We start from the raw sequence: 20,018 nt of genomic DNA, 5'->3' as shown, positions 1-20,018 counted from the left end.
TAACCAAACCATATGTGCACCCTATGTGTCAAGTGGGTTGGTGGAGGGTTAGTGCCCCTCCCTGTAAAACAAATAACTCAGAGTCAAAGGCCACCCCGTACGGGATTATGGCGTCTGGCAATTGATAGATAGATGTACGGTATTGTTGATTAGGCACAGTGGAGGCAGATGCAGTAGGTTAATTAACTCTCTCATGATTGGCACAACTCTAGTACTGTACTGTATTGTTTCCCAGCTAATGTGAGATGATTTTATTAAATGTAGGCAGAGGAGGCTAAGATTGTTAATACTGTCGCCAGTAACCATTTCATGATCAGGAGAAAGCTGATATTCTATTCCAGCTTTGGGGTGATTTTCAACATAGCTTAGGACTTCATACAGGCCCTACGAGATGGAGGGTTGACTGGTGACAGTAAAAGATTTAGGCAACGTATCAACAAAGAGGGAAATGGAGTGAATTGGGAAGATGGAAAAGTTAAGTGTGGGAGGGAAGTTTGGGTGATGAGTTATAAGTGGTAATAAGAAGCTTTTTCTCAAAATGAGTCTATGTAAATTGGATACTGGCAGTCTTCATAAGTCATGGATGTATTTAGAAGATTATAGCTTTTTCAAGTTAGGGGAAACTGGCAAGTCAGTCACGGGTTGCAGTGGAACATTAGTAGACTTTTGTACTGTACAGTAGTGTTTATAGCAAAAATGAACATCAGAAATGGCATCTTACACTGAGCAAATGCCAGCATATTGATGAAAACTGCACTGTATGGATATAAAAAGCTGTGCAGATTATACTGCACAACACTGCCCTCATGTTTATCCTATTGAATCCTGGCATTGTCTCTCATAGTGTATTTTTGCTGCTACCTGATGATTTGGTATACTTAGGAAATGCCTCTTGTGTTGAAAACAAGAGGCATTTCCGGTCTTTATGTATCTAGCCTTCTGGGTAGAGGACTTTTGGTTTGGAGTGTGTAGCATTTTATGACTGGATGCCCTTCCTGATGTCTACCAATGACCCTTGGGTGGATTCAGTCCCAAGCTGAATAAAATCATCAGATGGTAGGAGTAAAATTTAAAGAGATATCCCCCATTGAATGGGTTAATGTCTGAATGTGAGAAGGAAGATTAAGAGAGAGAGAGTGATTGAAAAAGTGGGGAAACATAAAATAATGTTAGAAGGCCAGGATGATCAGGAATTGATAATAAAAGACTGATAATAGATGATGATAATTGAGACAAAGACAAAGAATAATGGTGGGAGGTGAAGGGGAGAATGACTTGAAGAGTGAAAATAGGACTTTAAAATGAAACAGAAAACCCAAAGTGAAAAAGATTTTTACATGTGGTCTGCTGTCTGTATTACATCCATAAGGGAATTCTTTTATATAAAAAAAATTTTCACTCTAATTAATTCTTTCAAATGTGTAACTCATGTTTTAAATACCAACAGAGTTACCAGACCAGCTCGGATGAGGACCACAGACTCCTGTTTGATCTCATCAGCAAGATGTTGGAATACGAGCCAGCGCAGCGGATAACTCTCACCGAGTCACTCAGGTTAGCTGTTGGTCACTGATATAAAGGTCCATACTGATAAATATGTATGGCTGGTATGATACCTTTCTCTGTTAATTGATGTTAATAAAATTACTTTTCATGTCATAATCATCAAGCCAAATCAAACATATCTTGGCATTATTTCACAGGTATAGGTAATAAGGCTGTCATTATAATCAGCCAAATTGATTTTATTATTTTGTGTCATTATTTTGCAGATATGGTGAAGGAGGCAAAAAGTTTAATGTTATTAAGTTTGATACCTTTGCCAGTACAGTAGATGATTTCACCAGGTGATTGGCTATCATTTGTCAGGAGTCTAGTGCAACTTATCAGTCTCAGGAGATCTATAATTGCCAAGCTGTGAACCTTTTCTGAATTATGAAGATTAACTCTTTTACTGCTGATGTGATTATTTCTTAGGTAATATGTTTTGGCAGCTGACAAATGATGTCATTAAATTAAACAACCCCCCAAGCAGTCAGAAGGTTAAGGCAAAGAGTGTTATGTCTGAAAAATTATCCTCACTTAAATTCAGTCCCATCCAAGGACAGACATTTTAGGGGGTGCAATACTTTCCCATTTCATGTGATTTCACATCTTTCTGAGTTTCTTTTAGTGACGTATAGAGACTTTGTCCTAACACATTTACCACATGCATTTCTCACCTCACACTCCTAAAGACTTCCACACCTATACCTATGCTTGAAGCATTGTGTGGGGTCTGGTCACTTCATTACCTCTTCATTGACAAAAATTATATTTCCCAGTCTTGTGGATCATTCACCTTTTAGGATCCATAAAACATGGTATGAATATACTGTAAAACATCACTATAATGGAGTAATTGGGGCCCAAGCCATTCCGAAAACAATGAAATTCTGATAAAGCGTCATCCGGACTTCCCGCAGCTAACCCGGACTTTTTCCGATATATCAGACATTAGTCCGTATTGCACCAACGGTTTTGAAACTCTTTTCACTACCATTGCAGCATTGTACTGTAATGTATTATACATTCACAACAGTAATCAAATGGTGTAATAATTATAATAATAGTGTACTGTACACTGGTAAACATGTAATTATTTACCTTATTGTGGTGAACATAGCTGAAGTGGTCAGGCACTGTGGACTGCTTCTGGCTATATCAAACTTTTTCCAATATGTAAGAATTTTATCTGGTACTGTAGCTCCTCGATTCCTGTAAAAGTGAATTTTGGTCAATTGAAGTCCGTTATATCAAGGTTCTACTGTACATACTATATCTGCCCACCAGCGTCAGACATGTGCAAGTTGGTCATTATTATAGCATTCCTTCTACCTATTGGTAACTTTACATTCTCTCCTCTGTCTTTCTTTCCTTCATTCTTTCCTCTTCTTTTTGCCTATGAGTGACTCTACACTGAGTGACAAGCCAAATGGCATACTGTACACCAGGAAACCATTCACTACTCTGGGTGGTAACCATATACAGTAACTAAATTATGGTGCCTGGTGGTTTAATGGGTAATTAAGGTCCTCCAATCAGATTGAGCTGGTATAGGTTTATATCCAAGGGGTGGTTGGGGTTTATTGCTCACATAATACTACTCAGGGTTGAGTGAGGCTGGTCACTCTCATCTTACATGCTGGGACCAACTTGCCTAGCCTTGGGCTCCTACACTCCTCATGGGGCGACATAGGATTGGGTGATGGATGGATTTTGTTGGTTCCAGTCTGCTCCACACACACAGCTGACAAAGATAAAGTGTGGTATTGTACACTACGGTACTATATTTACATTTCTCATCAACTCATTAATGACTGTTTGTTTTTCCTCACAGGCATCCCTTCTTTGACAAGATTTCAGCGCAACAGAGGTTAGGGGAGAGTGGAGTAGGTGACCGAGAACGCTCTCACTCACTCTCCAGGTGATGCCACTCTTTCCACGGGCCCTACAGCACCGCTGCGTGACTCTTGTTTCCTCTCTGCTCCCCCTCCCCTCCCCACCTTTCTCATTGTCAGTCATCTGTATTTTAAAACCCACCCCTTGAGTACCCATTCCCACTCTTTCTCTCCAGCCCTCCCAAGGATGACATCACAACCACTCTTGCTCGCTCTCTTGCTCGTCTGATAATGATGCCACAGCTGCCCGTTCTAGGCACAGCTGACAAGACTGCATAGATAGTGAGAGGTGTTGCGATATGAATGGTAATAAATGTTTTGCATAGAGATCACTGTTTGTTGATCTGAGGTTAGTTTATTGAGAGCTTAAGTATTTAGGTATTTTCTCAGTCTGTGGAGAGGTTGATGATAATGGCATCCCATTAATATAGACATTGTAATACACCAAACTTTATATCTGTTAAGAATTTTCCCTTATGGAGAGAATTCTTGGTTGATTATCAGTCAGAATCTCACTTCAAATAGCACCTGTATTTGGGTGTCAAGTATGGATATCAGTCTAAGCAACTCAGGAGGTGAGGTATGGTGGCAACTTTGTAACAGGACTTGTTGCCTTACAACATTTTTAGCTCCGTTGATCTCTGAATGTTTCTTTTAACCATTCACTATATTTTTATTCCATTTGTTTTTAAAGAAGGGTGTTAGCAACAAGAGAGTAAGAATACAACCTTTTGACAGAAGATGCCATTGTCACTAACTAAAGTTTCAGTCAAATCACTGAATACCCTTGTAGTCCAGGTAATTGACAAAATTAGTACTGGCTAGTACTATAACATTAGAGAATGACAGTTTATTCATATAAAATCCAGTACTAATGCCATAAACAACTGGAGTATTTGTTTGGCACTATAAACGGGTTATAAGCGTTTTAGTGTTTGGGTCTGAACTTGCATAGGGTTTAGTTATGCCTGTGATCTTTTCTCAGAATCAACTGCAATTTTGTTTTTCGCATTCCCGATGGTGCCTGCGAATGTGAAGACTGAGAAGCAACCTTTGTTCTCTTTCTGTAACACGATGTTGTCAGGAGGAAAGTGAGGGTGTCCTAAGGTGTAAGTTCTGTTCACATGTTACACATGTCTGTGCATTATTATAATTTTTTTTATGAACTTAAAAGAAGGCTTGCCTGTCCTTGTGATATGAAGAACTGTAGTCTGGTAAACAAGTGCACGAAGAGAGCCACGAACAAGATAAAGTTTGCGTAATTGATGATGTTTGTAAGGTTTTGAATGATGTGTATAAATTAAGGTAAGAAAGGCCAAGCAGTGTGGGTGAAGATGTTCCTGTGTTCTGTGAGCCTTGTAAAATATCCACATTTGTACAGTATGTTTATCTAGCACAAAGTAATTGAAATTTATGAGCAAAAACTTAATCCGAGAGTTGTAGCACTCGAGATTGGAAAAATTTGCTCTATTGCACTTCAAGGTAAATTCTCTCTCTCTCTCTCTCTCTCTCTCTCTCTCTCTCCCCTAATTTGTGGATGCAAATGATAGTTGTCTCCCTGCCTGATGTACAAATAATGACTACGATTACTTAACTTTGTTTATGTTCGAAGGCTCAGCTGGAAGCACGGTTAAAAAAGGTTGAGCAGTCTATTTTTTTTTTTTTTTAGTGTAATCATACAAGAGACAGGAAAATTATATATGCTCTTGTCTGTGTATATATATATATTGTATATACTAGGTAATTATAATAAGACTCAAGTGTTTAGGAGTGTGATGTTAAGGGTTTTGTCCAGAGTACCAGAAATTGGAAGAAAATTATATCAATAATCTACAAATAATTGGATCCTGTTGTAAAAGTTAACTGAGCTTATACATGAAATTTATTGAGGGCATTTTTCTGTTAATGTAATTTCCGGTGAGTCTGTTATTGGTTATCTGACCTTTGTTAATGACAAAATGTAAAACTGTTACCAAAGCAGTTAGTTTCATCACTGTCAAGACTAAAGATTTGTTGCTCTCAGTAAATATTTTTCATTTATCTTTTTGTTTCCCTTTCCATTCAGCAAGGAAAATATTAAGGCAGACACAGGTGTATGCAGGTCATTATGGGAATATGTATTGTAGCAGTTGTCTTGCATTGCTCTTAATGGGCAGGAAGTTAACAGCCAAGCTCACCCTATACTGAAATGGGTGTGTAGGGACCCACAACTAGGCCACTGCAGACCAGAACTTCATTGGGAGAGCAGTACATCTGTAATGTCCCTGAGTGTATTTTAAATGATCCTTGATAAACTCTCAGGGTCTCAGACTTATCCACCTACCTTCTCCTACTTACTCCTGCCAAGGCCAAGAGCCCTACCTGTTACTGACACCTACTTACCTATACCTAGCCATCAACCAATCTACTGAAACCTACCCACCTACCTACCTCTTCCTACCTATACCTGCCTACTTAAATCCTACCCACCTACGTACCACTTCCTGTTTCATTTATTGCTTATAAAGGCACCAACATGCATGAACTGGCCTTGGTCACATAATGGCAGCTCTCCATACTGCCCAATCTCTGACAGCGTCCCTATTCAGTCCCTTATCCCTGAGGTCACACACTGTGACCTTGTCCCAGGTCTTTTCTGGCCTGCCCATTGCACTGCATACCTAATATCCTGATGCTACCCTCTGACTCCTAACTATCTGCTCCTGCCTACTACTTCTATCTATCTACCTACCTAATCCTACCCATCTGCCTATCTACTTCCTATTTATAGATGCCTACCTATTCTTTATTCCTGTCTACCTATTCCCATCTAAATACATACCTAACTATACAGCTTCCCACCTGTTTGTATGTACTAACTTATACTTTATTAACCTACTCATTTTTACCAACTTAATTCCTATATAGCTCCCTTTTTCAATCTACTTTCCTATTCCTACCTACAGACCCACCAATATACTACTTATATACCTCTTCATACCTAACCTACACCTACCATTCTTCCTATATCATCCTACCTTTTCCCACCTACTTACATATGCTGTATCTACCTACAGTACTTCCAGCCTACCTATGTAGCCTATTGTCTTCTTCCTTGCATGTACAGAAGACAATAGGCTACATAGGTAGGCTGGAAGTACTGTAGGTAGATACAGCATATGTAAGTAGGTGGGAAAAGGTAGGATGATATAGGAAGAATGGTAGGTGTAGGTTAGGTATGAAGAGGTATATAAGTAGTATATTGGTGGGTCTGTAGGTAGGAATAGGAAAGTAGATTGAAAAAGGGAGCTATATAGGAATTAAGTTGGTAAAAATGAGTAGGTTAATAAAGTATAAGTTAGTACATACAAACAGGTGGGAAGCTGTATAGTTAGGTATGTATTTAGATGGGAATAGGTAGACAGGAATAAAGAATAGGTAGGCATCTATAAATAGGAAGTAGATAGGCAGATGGGTAGGATTAGGTAGGTAGATAGATAGAAGTAGTAGGCAGGAGCAGATAGTTAGGAGTCAGAGGGTAGCATCAGGATATTAGGTATGCAGTGCAAAGGGCAGGCCAGAAAAGACCTGGGACAAGGTCACAGTGTGTGACCTCAGGGATAAGGGACTGAATAGGGAAGCTGTCAGAGATTGGGCAGTATGGAGAGCTGCCATTAGGTGCCCAAGGCCAGTGCATGCATGTTGGTGCCTTTATAAGCAATAAATGAAACAGGAAGTGGTATGTAGGTGGGTAGGATTTAAGTAGGCAGGTATAGGTAGGAAGAGGTGGGTAGGTTTCAGTAGATTGGTTGATGGCTAGGTATAGGGAAGTAGGTGTCGGTAACAGGTAGGGCTCCTGGCCTTTGGTACATTCTTCCTTACCTACATTTTTGTATTTACTTATACCAGTACTAAACTCTTCATGCACTCCTACCTACATACTTACATACTGTACCTGCCACGGTATCCTTGCCTACCTATTTATGTACAATTGGTCAAGCATCTGCCTAGCACCAAAACTGAAGAATGAGATACAGGGGTGGGTGAATTTGAAAGTAGGTGGGTGGGTGGGGTGAACAGGGCAGGCAGGTGGTTAGGTGAGGGGAGTGAGTGGAATGGGCAAGGTGGCGCAAGATGTCTATGGAGGGTCAATTCAGGTATGGGGTACATTGGTAGGTGAGTGAGTGGTAATGCATGGGTGGGTCAGGCTGGCTTTTTGGACAGGTGGGTGGGTGTTTTCCTTTGCAGAGGTCATGAGACTGAAACACACCCACTAAACACACATGGACACACCCACTAGACACACATGGACACCCACCCACCAGACACACATGGACACCCACCCACCAGACACACATGGACACCCACCCACCAGACACACATGGACACCCACCTACCAGACATACATGGACACACCCACCAGACACACAGGGACACACAACCACCGGACATACATGGACACACACTCACCGGACATACATGGACACACCCACCAGACACACATGGACACACACACACCAGACACACATGGACACACACACACACCAGACACACATGGACACACACACACACCAGACACACATGGACACACACACACACCAGACACACATGGACACACCCATCAGACACACACACACATACACACACATGCACACAAACACACACACTAGACACAATCACACAAACGCACACCCACACTCATACCAGACTCACATGCACACACACACACACATTCACACCAGACACATGTGCACACAAACACACACACACACCACACACACAAATACACACACACACACACACACACACACACACACACACACACACAACACACACACAACACACACACACACACACACATGGGTGGGAGGGGTCTGCGGCATGAGTAGGAGGGATGGAGTGGGGAGGGTGGTTGCAATGGGTGGGATAGATACAGTGTGGTGGGAGGGTGGGGTGACTAGATGGGGACTTTAGTGGGTTGCATGAAGTTATTAATAGGATCAGGTGGGAGGGTGAGTGGATAGATAGGCAGGGAGTCATAGATGGGTCAGTGGGGTGAGGTGAGTTGACATAGGTGGTTTGATGACAAAGGATAGGGTATGAGGATGGGTGAGTGGATAGATGGGCAGGGAGGTGTGGATGGAGTGGGATGAGTTGGGTTAACTTAGGTGGTTTGGTGGCATAGGGTGTATGGTTTGGTGGGGTACGTTGGGAGGGTGGGGTGGATGGGAGGAGTGGGAAGGCAAGGTGGGTGCACAGAAGAGTAATGTAGGTGTATGGTTGGGTGGACTGGTGAATGTGTGGGCCGGGTGGGTGGAATGGGACTGATTGGCCAATGGGTGGGAAGGTGAGTAGGTCAGTGGGTCAGGGGGATGTGTTAATAAGTATGGTGGGTAGGTAGGTTGGTGGGTGGACGGGTAGTTGGGCTGGACTGGTGGGTCGGGGTTTGGGCAAGGTGAATTGGGTTGGGTTACTTGGTTGGTTGGTTGGTAGGCATGCACGATAGATGGCTGGGTTCAGTGATAGCCTAAGCAGGGTCAGTGGTTGGGGCGAGGAGTGGGTGGGTGGATAGATGGGCACAGGAGATGGAGGTAGGGCCATAGATGGAGCAAGGTGGGTTGAATGGTGGGCGGGGTTAAGAGGGTGGGTGGGTAGGTAGGGTGGAGTAGGCTAGAATATGTGGGTGAGGTGAGTAGGATTGGTGGGTGGGTGAGATAGGGTGGAGTGAGTGCGTGGGGTGAAGTAGCGTAGAAAACATGGGTGGTGTGAGTGGGGATGGTACGTGGGGTTGGTGGGTGGGTGAGGTAGGATGGACTGAATGGATGGGATGGGTACATGGGGTAGGTGGGTGTGCTGGGTGAGTGAAGTTGGTAAGTGGAAGGGTGGGTTGTGTGAGGGATGGGTTGGTGGGTAGGGCAGGATAGAGTTAAGTGTGTGAGAGTGTCTGGAGTAGGTAGCTGAGTGGGGTACAGAAGAATGGGTGGGTGAGTGGGACAGAGCAGGGTGAGTGGATGTGTGGGGCAGGGTAGGGTTGGGTGGGTATGTGAATTGGATAGGGTAGAGTTGGGTGGGTGGTGAGTATAACAGAGTTGATGTGAGAGTAGGTTAGCATAGGGTGGAAGGGTGAAATGAGGTGGGTGAATGGATGGGGTAACTGGAGGGTAAGGAGAATGGGTGGAAAGGGTGGGTGGGTGGGTGGCTGGAATGTGTTCATGGACAAGGTATACATACGGGTGGGGTGGGTGGCTAGGCTGGGTGGGGAGCGTGGATGGATGAGTAGGGTGGGGTGGGTGGGGACATGGGCCGAGTCGGTGGGTAATTGGGTGGGATGGGGTGGTGTCCCAAGTGAATGGGTTTGGGGGGTCTGTCAGTAGGTGGGTAGATATGTGGGACAGGTGGAAGGTTGGGGAAGGTAGTGGGGTGGGGTGGGTGATTGGATGTGTGGTGTGAGTTGGTGGGTGGTGTGAATGGATGGGGTGGCAAGGGTGGGAGGGTGGATTGTTGGGCTTGGTTGTAGGAGTGGAGCAGGGTAAAGTGACTGGGACGGAATGGTCGTGTTTGTGGGGTAAGAGTGTAACGTTAATGGGTTGAGCAGAGTGAGTGTGTTTGTGGGGTGAGGTGGGTGGGGTAAAGAGAGTAGCGTTAATGGGTTAGGCAGAGTGGGTGTGTTTGTGGGGAGAGGTGGGTGGGATAAAAGAGCAACGTTAATGGGTTGTGCAGAGTTGGTGATTGAGAGGGTGGGGTCGACGGGTGGAATGAATGGGAATGTTGGGTAGGTGGATGGGTGGGATGGGTGGATGTTTATGTTGGATACTGGATGACTCGGCAAGGTGAGTGGGATGGGTGGGTGGACGATTGGGTGACTGAGGTTGTGAGGCAGGGTAAGTGGGACAGCAGGCTCAGTGTGTGGGTGGGTTGGGGGGGGAGGGTTGATGGATGAAAAACATGATACCTGTAAGAGTGGGTGGGTTGAGTGAGTGTGTGGGTCGGTAGATGGGCAGTTTGGGGTGGGTGGATCGATGGGTGGGAGGTGGCATGGATGGCCAGGATGGGTGGGACAGGTGGGGTGGATGGGTGGGCAGGATGGAGTGAGTGGGTGGATGAGTGAGGTGAATGGAGTGTGTGGCTGGGTGAGAGGCAAGGGTGAATAGAGGGTGGGTAGAAACATGGGCAGGTTGAGGTGAGTTGTAGATTTGGATGGGTGGCGTGGGGTGAGGTGAGGTGAGGTGATGTAAGGTGGGGTGGGGTGGGGTACAGCAGGTGGACGGATGGGTGGAATGAGATGGGATGGGGTATGGCAAGTGGATGGATAGTGGGGTGAGATGGATGACGGTGCGTGGTTGGAGTAGGACATGTGGGTAGATGGGTGGGTGGGTGAGGCAAGGTTGTGTGAGTAGATGGGTGGGTTGGTGGGGGTCGGGTAGATGAGTTGAGAGGAGGCTAGTGAGGCGGGTGTGGTGAATAAAGTTGGTGGGTGGGAGGATGGAGCAGATGGACACTGCTGGTGAGTGGCTGGGTGAGTTAGTGGATAAGTTGGCAAGATGAGTGGGGTAGGTGAGTGGGGTGTGTTGGTGGGCAGGGTGTGTGGGTGGATGGGTGGGTAGAGGTTGAGGTAGATGCGTGGATGGACGGGTAGGTGCGTGATTGGATGGGTAGATGGGGTAGGTAGGATGAGTAGGTAGCTAAGGTAAGTAGGGCAGGGTGGGTTAACTGGGCCAAGCTGATGAGTGTGTGGGGAGGCCGGGATTGTACGCTGGGTGGGCATGTAAGTAGGTTGGATTGCCGAGGGTGGCTGGGGATAGTGAAGCCGGTGGGAGGGTGGGGTGAGTAAAGGGTGGGTGAATTTCTGGGCAGGGTGGAGTAAGTATGTGTGGGTGGGGTGGGGTAAAGTAGATGAGTGGGTGGACAGGTGGAGTATGTGAGTGGGAAGGTGGGCAGGATGGGGTAAGTATGTGTGCGTGGGGTGGGGTAAAGTAGATGAGTGGGTGGCAAGGTGGGCAGGATGGGTGGGTGGGAGGCAAAGTGGGTTCTAGGTGTGGGTGGTGGAATGAAGTAGATAAATGGGTGGGCTGAGGTGGGTGGGGTGTGCGGGTAGGTAGGGCTGGGTGGAGTGAGTGGGAGGGTATGATGGGTAGGTTGGTGGGAGGGTGGGGTGAGTGAAGTGTGAGTAAAGCTGGGCAGGGTGGAATGGGTGAGGTGGTTGGATAGGTGGGGTCAGGTGGTTGGATGGGTGGGGTGAGGCTGTTGGATGGGTGAGGTAAGGTGGGTGAATGGATGGGGTGAGATGGTTAAGCATGTGCTTGGTTGGGATTTGGTGTGTGAATGGGTGGGCAGGTTGGGTGGCTGGGCAGGTGGGTGGATGAGGCTGCATGAGGTTAATGAAGAGGGTGGGGTAAATAGAGGTGGTGGGGGGTGTGGGTGGGCAGCAGAGTGGATTACGGTACTTAATAGGTGGGCAGGGTGAGTGACTGAGGTAGGGTAGGTGATTGGGTGGGTGGGTGGATGGGTGGGCAGGTAGGTTAGGAGGGTGGGTGGATGAGTGGATAGATGGGGTAGTAGGGTGGGCGGATTGGGTTGGAAGGTGGGTGGATGGGACGGGTAAGTAAGGTGGGTAGTTCAGTATGATGGTGGACAAGGCAGGTGGGGTGTGTTGCCGGGCAAGGCAGGTGAGGTGTGTTGGTGGGCAAGGTGGGTGGGGTGTGTTGCCGGTCAAGGCAGGTGAGGTGTGTTGGTGGGCAAGGTGGGTAGGTATGCTGGTGAGAAAGTGGGTGGGGCATGCTGGTGACCAAGGTAGGTGGGGTGTATCGTGGACACGATAGGTGGAATGAATCAATGGACAGGGTGGGTGGATAGGTAGGTGAGACAGTGAGCAGTATGGGTGCGTGGACTGGGGTGGTGTGTGGACTGGGTTGATGGGTGGATGGATGGATGTGTGGGTGTGGTGGGCGGAGATGTGCTGACAGGCATGGTGAGTGGTAGGAGAGGGCACAGTGGACGGTAGGGTGGGTTGGAGGTGAGGATGGTGATCATTATGGGTAGGTGGGTGAAGGGTAGGGTGGGCTGGTGAGTGGGTAAGTGAGTGGGTGAGTTAGATGGGTCAGTGAGTGGGGTGAGCTGGATGGGTCAGTGAGTGGGTTGGGTTGGTAGGTGAGTGGGTGAGTTGGATGGGTCAGTGAGTGGGGTGAGTTGGATAGGTCGGTGAGTGGGTTGGGTGGGGCGGTGGCTGAATCGGTAGAGAGGCGGCCTGCGGTCCCAATGGACCCAGGATCGAATCCCGGCTGGGGCAGGGAACAGTTTAAGGATTTGAATTTCCTAAAAGCAGACTTTCCTGATCTACCAGGTGACCCACAGACATGTCGTAAAAATACCCCCGCTAATACCAATACACCAGTCCTGTGTGAGACAGCCCTAGCATGTATTCAATATGGATGGTGGGTGTTAGCGCCGAAGTGGTGACATGTGGAGATGTAGGAGGACTACTGGGCCTTGGGATAGGTCACTGCCCCCGAGAAATAGGCTCTGAAGCCTTTGCCCAGAGTCGGACACGTAAAAAAAAAAAAGTGAGTGGGTGAGTTGGGTGGGTAGGTGAGTGGGTGAGTTGGATTGGTAAAAGAATGGGTGAGATGGGTGGATCAGCAAGTGGGTGAGTTGGGTGAGAAGGTGAGTGGGTGAGGCGGGTAGGTAGGTGAGGAGGTGAGCTGGTAGGTAGGTGAGTGGTTGAGGTGGGTGGGCAGGTGAGTGGGTGAGGTGGGTGGGTAGGTTAGCAGGTGAGTTGGTAGGTAAGTGAGTGGGTGAGTTGAATGGGCAGGTGAGTGGATGGGCTGGGTGGGTAGGTGAGTGGGAGAGCTGGGTGGGTCAGTGAGTGGGTAAGTTGGGTGGGTCGGCATGTGGGTGAGTTGGGTGGGTCGGCATGTGGGTGAGTTGGGTGGGTCGGCATGTGGGTGAGTTGGGTGGGTCGGCATGTGGGTGAGTTGGGTAGGCATATGAGTGGGTGGGCTGGGTGGGTAGGTGAGTGGAAGAGTTGGGTGGGTAGATGAGAGGATGAGTTGGGTAGGCAGGTGAGTGGGTGAGCTGAGTGGGTGAGTTGCGTGGGTAGGTGAGTGGGAGAGTTGGGTGGGTCGGTCACCGTCGGTGAGTGGGTGAGCTGGGTGGGTAGGTGAGTGGGTGAGTCAGGGGGGAGGTGAGTGGGTGAGTTGGGTGAATAGGTGAGGCGGGTGAGTTGGGTAGATGGGAAGGGTAGGTTGGTATGCAAGGTGGTGGGTGGTCGGTTGCTCACAAGAGTGGGCAGGAGGGTGGGCTGGATGGGCGGGAGGAGACAAGGGTGATTTAGATTAATACTGGTAGCTGAGCTGTTGGGGTGGGGTGGGATGGAATGTGGTGTGCTAGGATGAGATGGGTGGGTGGGTGGAGTAGGGTGAATTGGGGTGGGTGGGTTTGTGGGATGAGGCGAGTGGGTAGGTTGGCGGATTAAGTGGGTGTCGTCAAGTGAGTTGGTGGTGGAGTAGGGTTGGGTAGGTAATTCAGTGGAGTGAGGTGGCTGGACAGGGTGAGTGAGTGGAGTGGATGGGGCTGAGTGGATGTAGTGGATGCGGGAGTGAGTAGTGTGGACGAGGTGAGGCTGGGCAGATGGCAGGGTGGGGTGGGTGGGTAGGCTGTGTAGGAGTGAGTGGTGTGGACGGGGTGAGTGAGGTCGGTGGGACAGTTGGATAGATAGAAGGGTGGAGTAGGTGGGTATGTAGGAATGGGTGGGTATGCAGATGTGTCGTGTGGACGAGGTGAGTGAGATCGGTGGGAAGGATGAGTAGATGGAAAGGTGGAGTAGGTAGGTATGTAGGTGGGTTACTGGCACTGAGCTCTATAATTGTGGGGCTATCTCCGCAGCAAGCGTCTGACTTACGGCCGCCATATTGAGCTTGCTCTTTCTATTTCCCTTCCTTTTCTACGTATACATACTGTATATATCAATACAAATTATATAGAGATCGTGTTTTGTTTTCTGTCTAGCTCTACGAATACATTTATACAATAGTATGCACAAAACAACGTCATAGGTTGCTGCAGTGCAGAATATACTTTTCTTTTTCTTTTTGTTTCTTTCTGACCACCTTAAGCTAATGACTGAAGTTCATGGAATGAGCATATGAGAATAATGTACATTTCGCTATCATTATAGGCCTATACAGTAAAAACTTGCAATTATCCAACTCACCCAGCACACTGTATACAGCACATTATATACAGTAAAAACTTGCAATTATCTATGAACTATTAACAGTGCTAGCTACACATATCTTCATATACATAAATATGCATCCATAATTAGATATACCTCCACCCTTTCCTCTCAAAACTCTCACATCCAACAATCTCCCTCTTACATTCCTGGGTACAACTAAATGGTCCATCAATGCTCTGATAATAACCCTTTCACCTTTCCTGGCTCACCCTTGTGTAGGCTACAGTACTCATAAACATCTTTTTTCTCTAACAAGGTATTTCCAATCACCCTCTCTCGCTTGACACATCCCTATCATTCTTTCTCCATTATCATTTCCTCCTGCCACACCATGCATACCAACGACACCTTCAACTGCTACCTTTCCCACTCTAGTATTCGGCAGATACCTCATTACCACATTCACATTTGCACCAAAACTCCGCAGACATTCATCAACATCATTCCAGAAAGATTCCCTCTCTTTTTCATCCTCTTCACTAGGCCCATATGCACTCATAAATACCCACAACTCACGCCCAAACTTCGCTTTCACCCACATCAGTCTCCACGACACCTTCCACTCAAACACACTGCTGCACTCCCGGGCTTATTGACACAAAGCCACGCCATCTCTCGCTCTTCATCTATCGACACCTGACATCCTTCCAGCCACACTTTCAAACTTAGATTCGCCTTTCCCTTTCATCTTTGTTTCACCCAGTGTCAACACATCCAACTTTCTTCTCACACACATTCCCCCAATCTCCTCCCTTTTGGCCTCAAGTTACTACATCCACGCACATTCATAGATCCAATTTTTAGGGTTCGAGGATTACTCAATCCTCCCTTCCCCTTCTATGCCCTATCTCACTGTAGGCACTAAAATAGAGAGGGTGCCATATGCACGGAGTGACATACTGGAAGTTACCGTTCCGGTCAGTGCGCATGCGCCGAGTGCCCTTTTAGCTGCTATGCTAAAAGTATCCGCATGTTATCTCAAGTATTGTACCATTTATCAACAACATTTTATGAAATATATACGTGTGTCGGTGAGATAGTTTGATATCTTATCGACCTATAGGTAACTATAGGTCGATATATATATATATATATATATATATATATATATATATATATATATATATATATATATATATATATATATTACAGCCAGATTGTGAAATCAGTCATTTCGTGAATTAAGGCTAGTTTAGTTTAGGCTTGATTAGATTAATTTAGGCTATATACAGTAGAGAAGGTAACGGTAACGTCCTGCATAAGTCACTGTGGTCCGTGCATATGACAAGGGGGTCCCTAGTCCCCTCACCCCGATCCACTCACGACACGCAAGGAATACTGTGGCAGAACTCGTCCTAACACAACCTGGCCGCAGAGAGGTAACACCACCCCATAGTGCGGCCAGACTCTTGTCCACCCCCCCCCCCCCGCCCAACATAGAGCCTACCTCATATCCAAATCATTTACGAAAATATCCTGCCCTTACATTGTCTCGTTCACAATTCATTTCATAAAAGGGCCAAATACATGTAGATTAAATAAAACTTACTTGGGAAAGCCAATGCCCCTCACTTGCAAGTCCAGTTTCCTCTCTGCACCTTAGTTTCCCATTATTTCCTTGTTGCTGGATCGCAAGGGAATCAGAAAAGCCCTACAGAAGGTCCATGAGTGTTACTATACCCAAATGCAGCACAGGCAACCATTATTGAGGAAACACACACACACACACACACCAGTAACAGAAACGCAACTCCTACTACCAAGCGTCTACCAACTGCGGTTTTTGTCAGCATTACGATTCGGCGATTACCTCGGTATTTATTTGCTTTAAAGTAAAATCTATATGTAGAGATGAAAATTAAAGCAAAAATCTTCAGTAGCTCAGATTAACAAACTATACTACAATTAATGTGATACATGCATCGCATGAATCATATTGTGCAAACGTTTCATAGCTTGGTTGCTGGCTGACCTCAGATTCGTCAAAAATACAACTCATCACCTATTATGATAAACGATTGGTTGATAAATAAAATGTCACTTTAATTGTAGTATACTTTGTTAATTTGTACTACTGAAGATTTTAGTTTTAATATCAATTTCTACATACGGATTTTACTGCAAAGTACACGCAAATACCGAATTATTGCCGAATTGTAATGTTGACAAACTAGATTGTTGGTAGCCGCCGAAGTGGTGGTCATGAGTGTCATTTACTGGTTCGTTCGTTTTTCAAGGCTCCAACATGCTTGCCTGCGTCGGCCATGGTCACCTACTGGCGGCTGTCAGCCTCTCCATGCTGCTCGATCTCTGGCAGCCCCCCTGATCAGTCCCTTAATCCTGAGGTCACACTTCATGACCTCGCCCCAGGTCTATTTTGGTCTACCCTTCGCAACCCCACCCCTAATATTAACGCTTCACACTTTCTGCACCGAATTATCATCCCTCATCCCCTCCACATGCCCACACCACCTAAATCTACCTCTTCTCATCACACCACCAATACACTCTAGTCCCATCCTACCTCTCAACTCATCTATCGTAAATCTAGTCCTAGGCCTTGCACCCAGGGCACTGAACATCCACCTCATCATTGTCATTTCCAGGGGCGTCCGCGGATTTTTTGTAGGGGGGGCAAAAGAAAATAAAAAAATTATAGCCTACATATATGCGCGATTACATCAAAATACACACTCCAAACAGGCATAGGCATATACTTACATGGGTTACATGACTTAAATGCATAAAGTGATAGAATGCATGAATCGACTCAAATCACTCAATCATCCTTGAACAAGAACTGAAGCACTTTGGAATCCCAAAAGGGGGGCAACTACCTCCTTTGCCCCCTCCCCCTCCGGACGCCCATGGTCATTTCTGTACTCCAAGCCTGCAAATATCCTCTTCCTTTACTGCCCAGGCCTCATTACCATACAGCATTACACCCCTAAAATATGCTGCATACAAGGATCCCTTAGCACGTAGGGAGAACCCTCTCAATATCAGGAGGCAACAACTCCCTGAACTTGTTCCAACCACTTCTCACCCTAGCCACATAGCACCTCCAGCCCCACCTCCAGCACATGTCTCCCAATTTCCCAAATAACAAAACTCTTCCCCCCCCCACACACACACACGAGAATCACCAGCAATTGCAATCCTTTCACGCCTGACAGTCTCCACCTGCGTCCCCCGACACGCTGCACACAAAAATCAGCATTATCTCGCTGTCTACCTCTAATACCACTACATCTCTTATGCTGGAACACTGCACAAGATGGAATTACTTCCCACGCCCTTGTGGCAAATGGCACATGGCCACTCTCGCTCTTCTTTGACAGCATTCCACCAACCCTAGATTGCATCACTTTTGTTGTATCTGCATTTACTCTTAAGCCCTTGTGCCCCATACCATCTCTCAGCTAACCAAATTTTTCGCCCGCCTCCCTTTCATTCTCTGCAATCGCCACCATATCATCAGCATACAACATCTCCCATGGGAGTCCATTTCTGAAGTTACGTGAGAGGGCTTCAAGTACCATGATAAACAACAAGGGACTCAAAACTGACCCCTGATGCACACCAACATTCACGGAAAACTCGTCACTCAAATTTCCATTCACTCTTGCCTGAGTGCAAGCATCCACATACATGTCAATAACCACCCTAAACTGCCATTTCCCGATCCCAAGCTTTCTCATTGCCCACTTCACCACCTCTCTAGGGACTCTTTCAAAGGCCTTCTCCAAATCAACAAAGTACAGTTCCCTTTTCATCCATCCATCCATCCATCTATCATCCAATCCTACACTGCCTGGGGCTAGGCAAGTTGGTCCTGACATTTAAGATTAGAGTGACCAGCCTCACTCATCCCTGAGTTGCATTACATGAGCAATAAACCCCAACCGCCCCTTGGATATAAACCTCCGATTGGAGCACCGTAATTACCCACTAGACCACCAGGCTCCAAAATTTGGTTATATGGTTACCACCCAGCATAGTAAATGGTTTCATGGTGTACAGGAAACCATTTTGGCTTGTCACTCAGTGTAGAGTCACCCACAAGCAGAAGGAAGAGGATTGAATGAAAGACAGACAGAAGAGGGAGTGTAAAGTCACCCACCGGAAGCAGGACAAGGAAAGAATGAAGGAAAGACAGAAGAGGTTGGAATGAAAGAAGGATGGAGGAGAAGAAAGGGCAGACACCCGAGAGCTGCACTACATCGAGTGAGTTTTTTTTTTTTGTTTTTTTTTTTTTTTTTTAATGTGTCCACCTCTAGGCATAGGCTTCACAGCCTGCTACCAAGACCCAATAGTCCTCCTACATACCATACACCTCTACACATCACCTACCACAAACAGTTTTCTTTCCCATATATTTTTCCTGAAGCTGTCGAAAAATGAATATGGCATATGTGGTTAAAAAGCTACAGTAAAAGCTCAATATAATGGACTTCAATAGACCAGAATTTGCTTTTAGCCAATCGAGGACCTACCGGACTAAATTCTTATATATAAGAAAAAGTCTGATACAGCCAGAAGCAGTCTGGACTGCCTGACCACTTCAGCTATGTTTGCCACAGTAGGGTAATAAAAGACATGTTTATCAGTGTACAGTACAGTATTATTAAATATATTACAGTATACCATCTGATTATTGTACTGAATGTAGTGAAAAAAGTTTAAAAACCATTGGTGCAATGCAGACTAATGTCTGATATATCAGAAAAAGTCCGAGTTAGCAGAGGGAAGTTCGTATGTCACTTTTATTGGAATTTTGCTTTTTCAGAATGGCTTGGGCCCCAATTAGTCCATTATAATGAGGTTTTACTGTATATGTTATTGGACATATTTACTACGAGTATGGAGGAAAATGTCATGGCAAATAAACGTATGGCACACTCATACAAGCAGAACGGCACACACACACACACACACACACATGCCAATATCTCGCCTATGGCTTCACGCTGTTTCACACCGAGTATGAACATACATATTTTAGCAAATGTACTTGGGATGGAGGCAGTAGAGTTCAGCTATCATCAAGAATTTCAAAGCAGTGTAAGGAACTGTTGACTGACTACTTTTCATTGCACATACTGATTACTGATCACTTTACAATGATGACATCATTTTTATTTTAACCTTCTTCAGCTAGACATGTCCACACAATTTAGGGGAAACCTCTCTTTTGCTGTAAAATGTTAAAGGACACTGTTTCTAATCTCTTCATTATTAGAGGTGCTTCCTAAGATGAATAAACAAATCTGGTGGTGACAAGCATAATATATAAAACATGTAGTTGTACTGAAGAGGTTATATAAGAACAACTCAAGAAAGACACTACCTTTGAAATACTT

The 20,018-nt window shown here is 45.9% G+C and overlaps 3 protein-coding genes across 4 annotated transcripts in view; 1 reads left to right on the top strand and 2 right to left on the bottom strand.

Annotated features, from left to right (window-relative positions):
- LOC145417341 (uncharacterized) overlaps positions 1-5,480 on the top strand; it is a 50,822-nt gene extending 45,342 nt beyond the window's left edge. Inside the window, exons 10-11 of the mRNA XM_080286020.1 lie at positions 1,448-1,554; positions 3,380-5,480. Of these exons, the coding sequence (XP_080142146.1) occupies positions 1,448-1,554; positions 3,380-3,470 (198 nt within the window). The 3' untranslated portion in view covers positions 3,471-5,480. The remainder of the gene's footprint in view (positions 1-1,447; positions 1,555-3,379) is intronic.
- The window catches only part of LOC145417342 (coiled-coil domain-containing protein 130 homolog), a 249,459-nt gene that overhangs the window by 180,199 nt on the left and 49,242 nt on the right, over positions 1-20,018 (bottom strand). Inside the window, exon 8 of one of the 2 annotated variants that reach the window (XM_080286021.1) lies at positions 14,934-14,946. The exons of the other annotated variant lie outside the window; for it this stretch is intronic. The gene's annotated coding sequence lies outside the window, so the exon portion shown is untranslated. Of the gene's footprint in view, positions 1-14,933; positions 14,947-20,018 lie in introns of those variants that run through there. 2 annotated transcript variants of the gene reach the window in all.
- LOC145417343 (maspardin-like) overlaps positions 1-20,018 on the bottom strand; it is a 210,176-nt gene that overhangs the window by 163,378 nt on the left and 26,780 nt on the right. The window lies entirely within an intron of this gene.

Source organism: Coenobita brevimanus, chromosome 110 (assembly GCF_032717465.1).
Source record: "Coenobita brevimanus isolate Jiangsu-jjx chromosome 110, ASM3271746v2, whole genome shotgun sequence".
Taxonomy (NCBI): Eukaryota; Metazoa; Arthropoda; class Malacostraca; order Decapoda; family Coenobitidae; genus Coenobita; species Coenobita brevimanus.
Note: the sequence above shows the minus strand (reverse complement) of the source record. Positions and strands in the feature narration are given on the sequence as shown.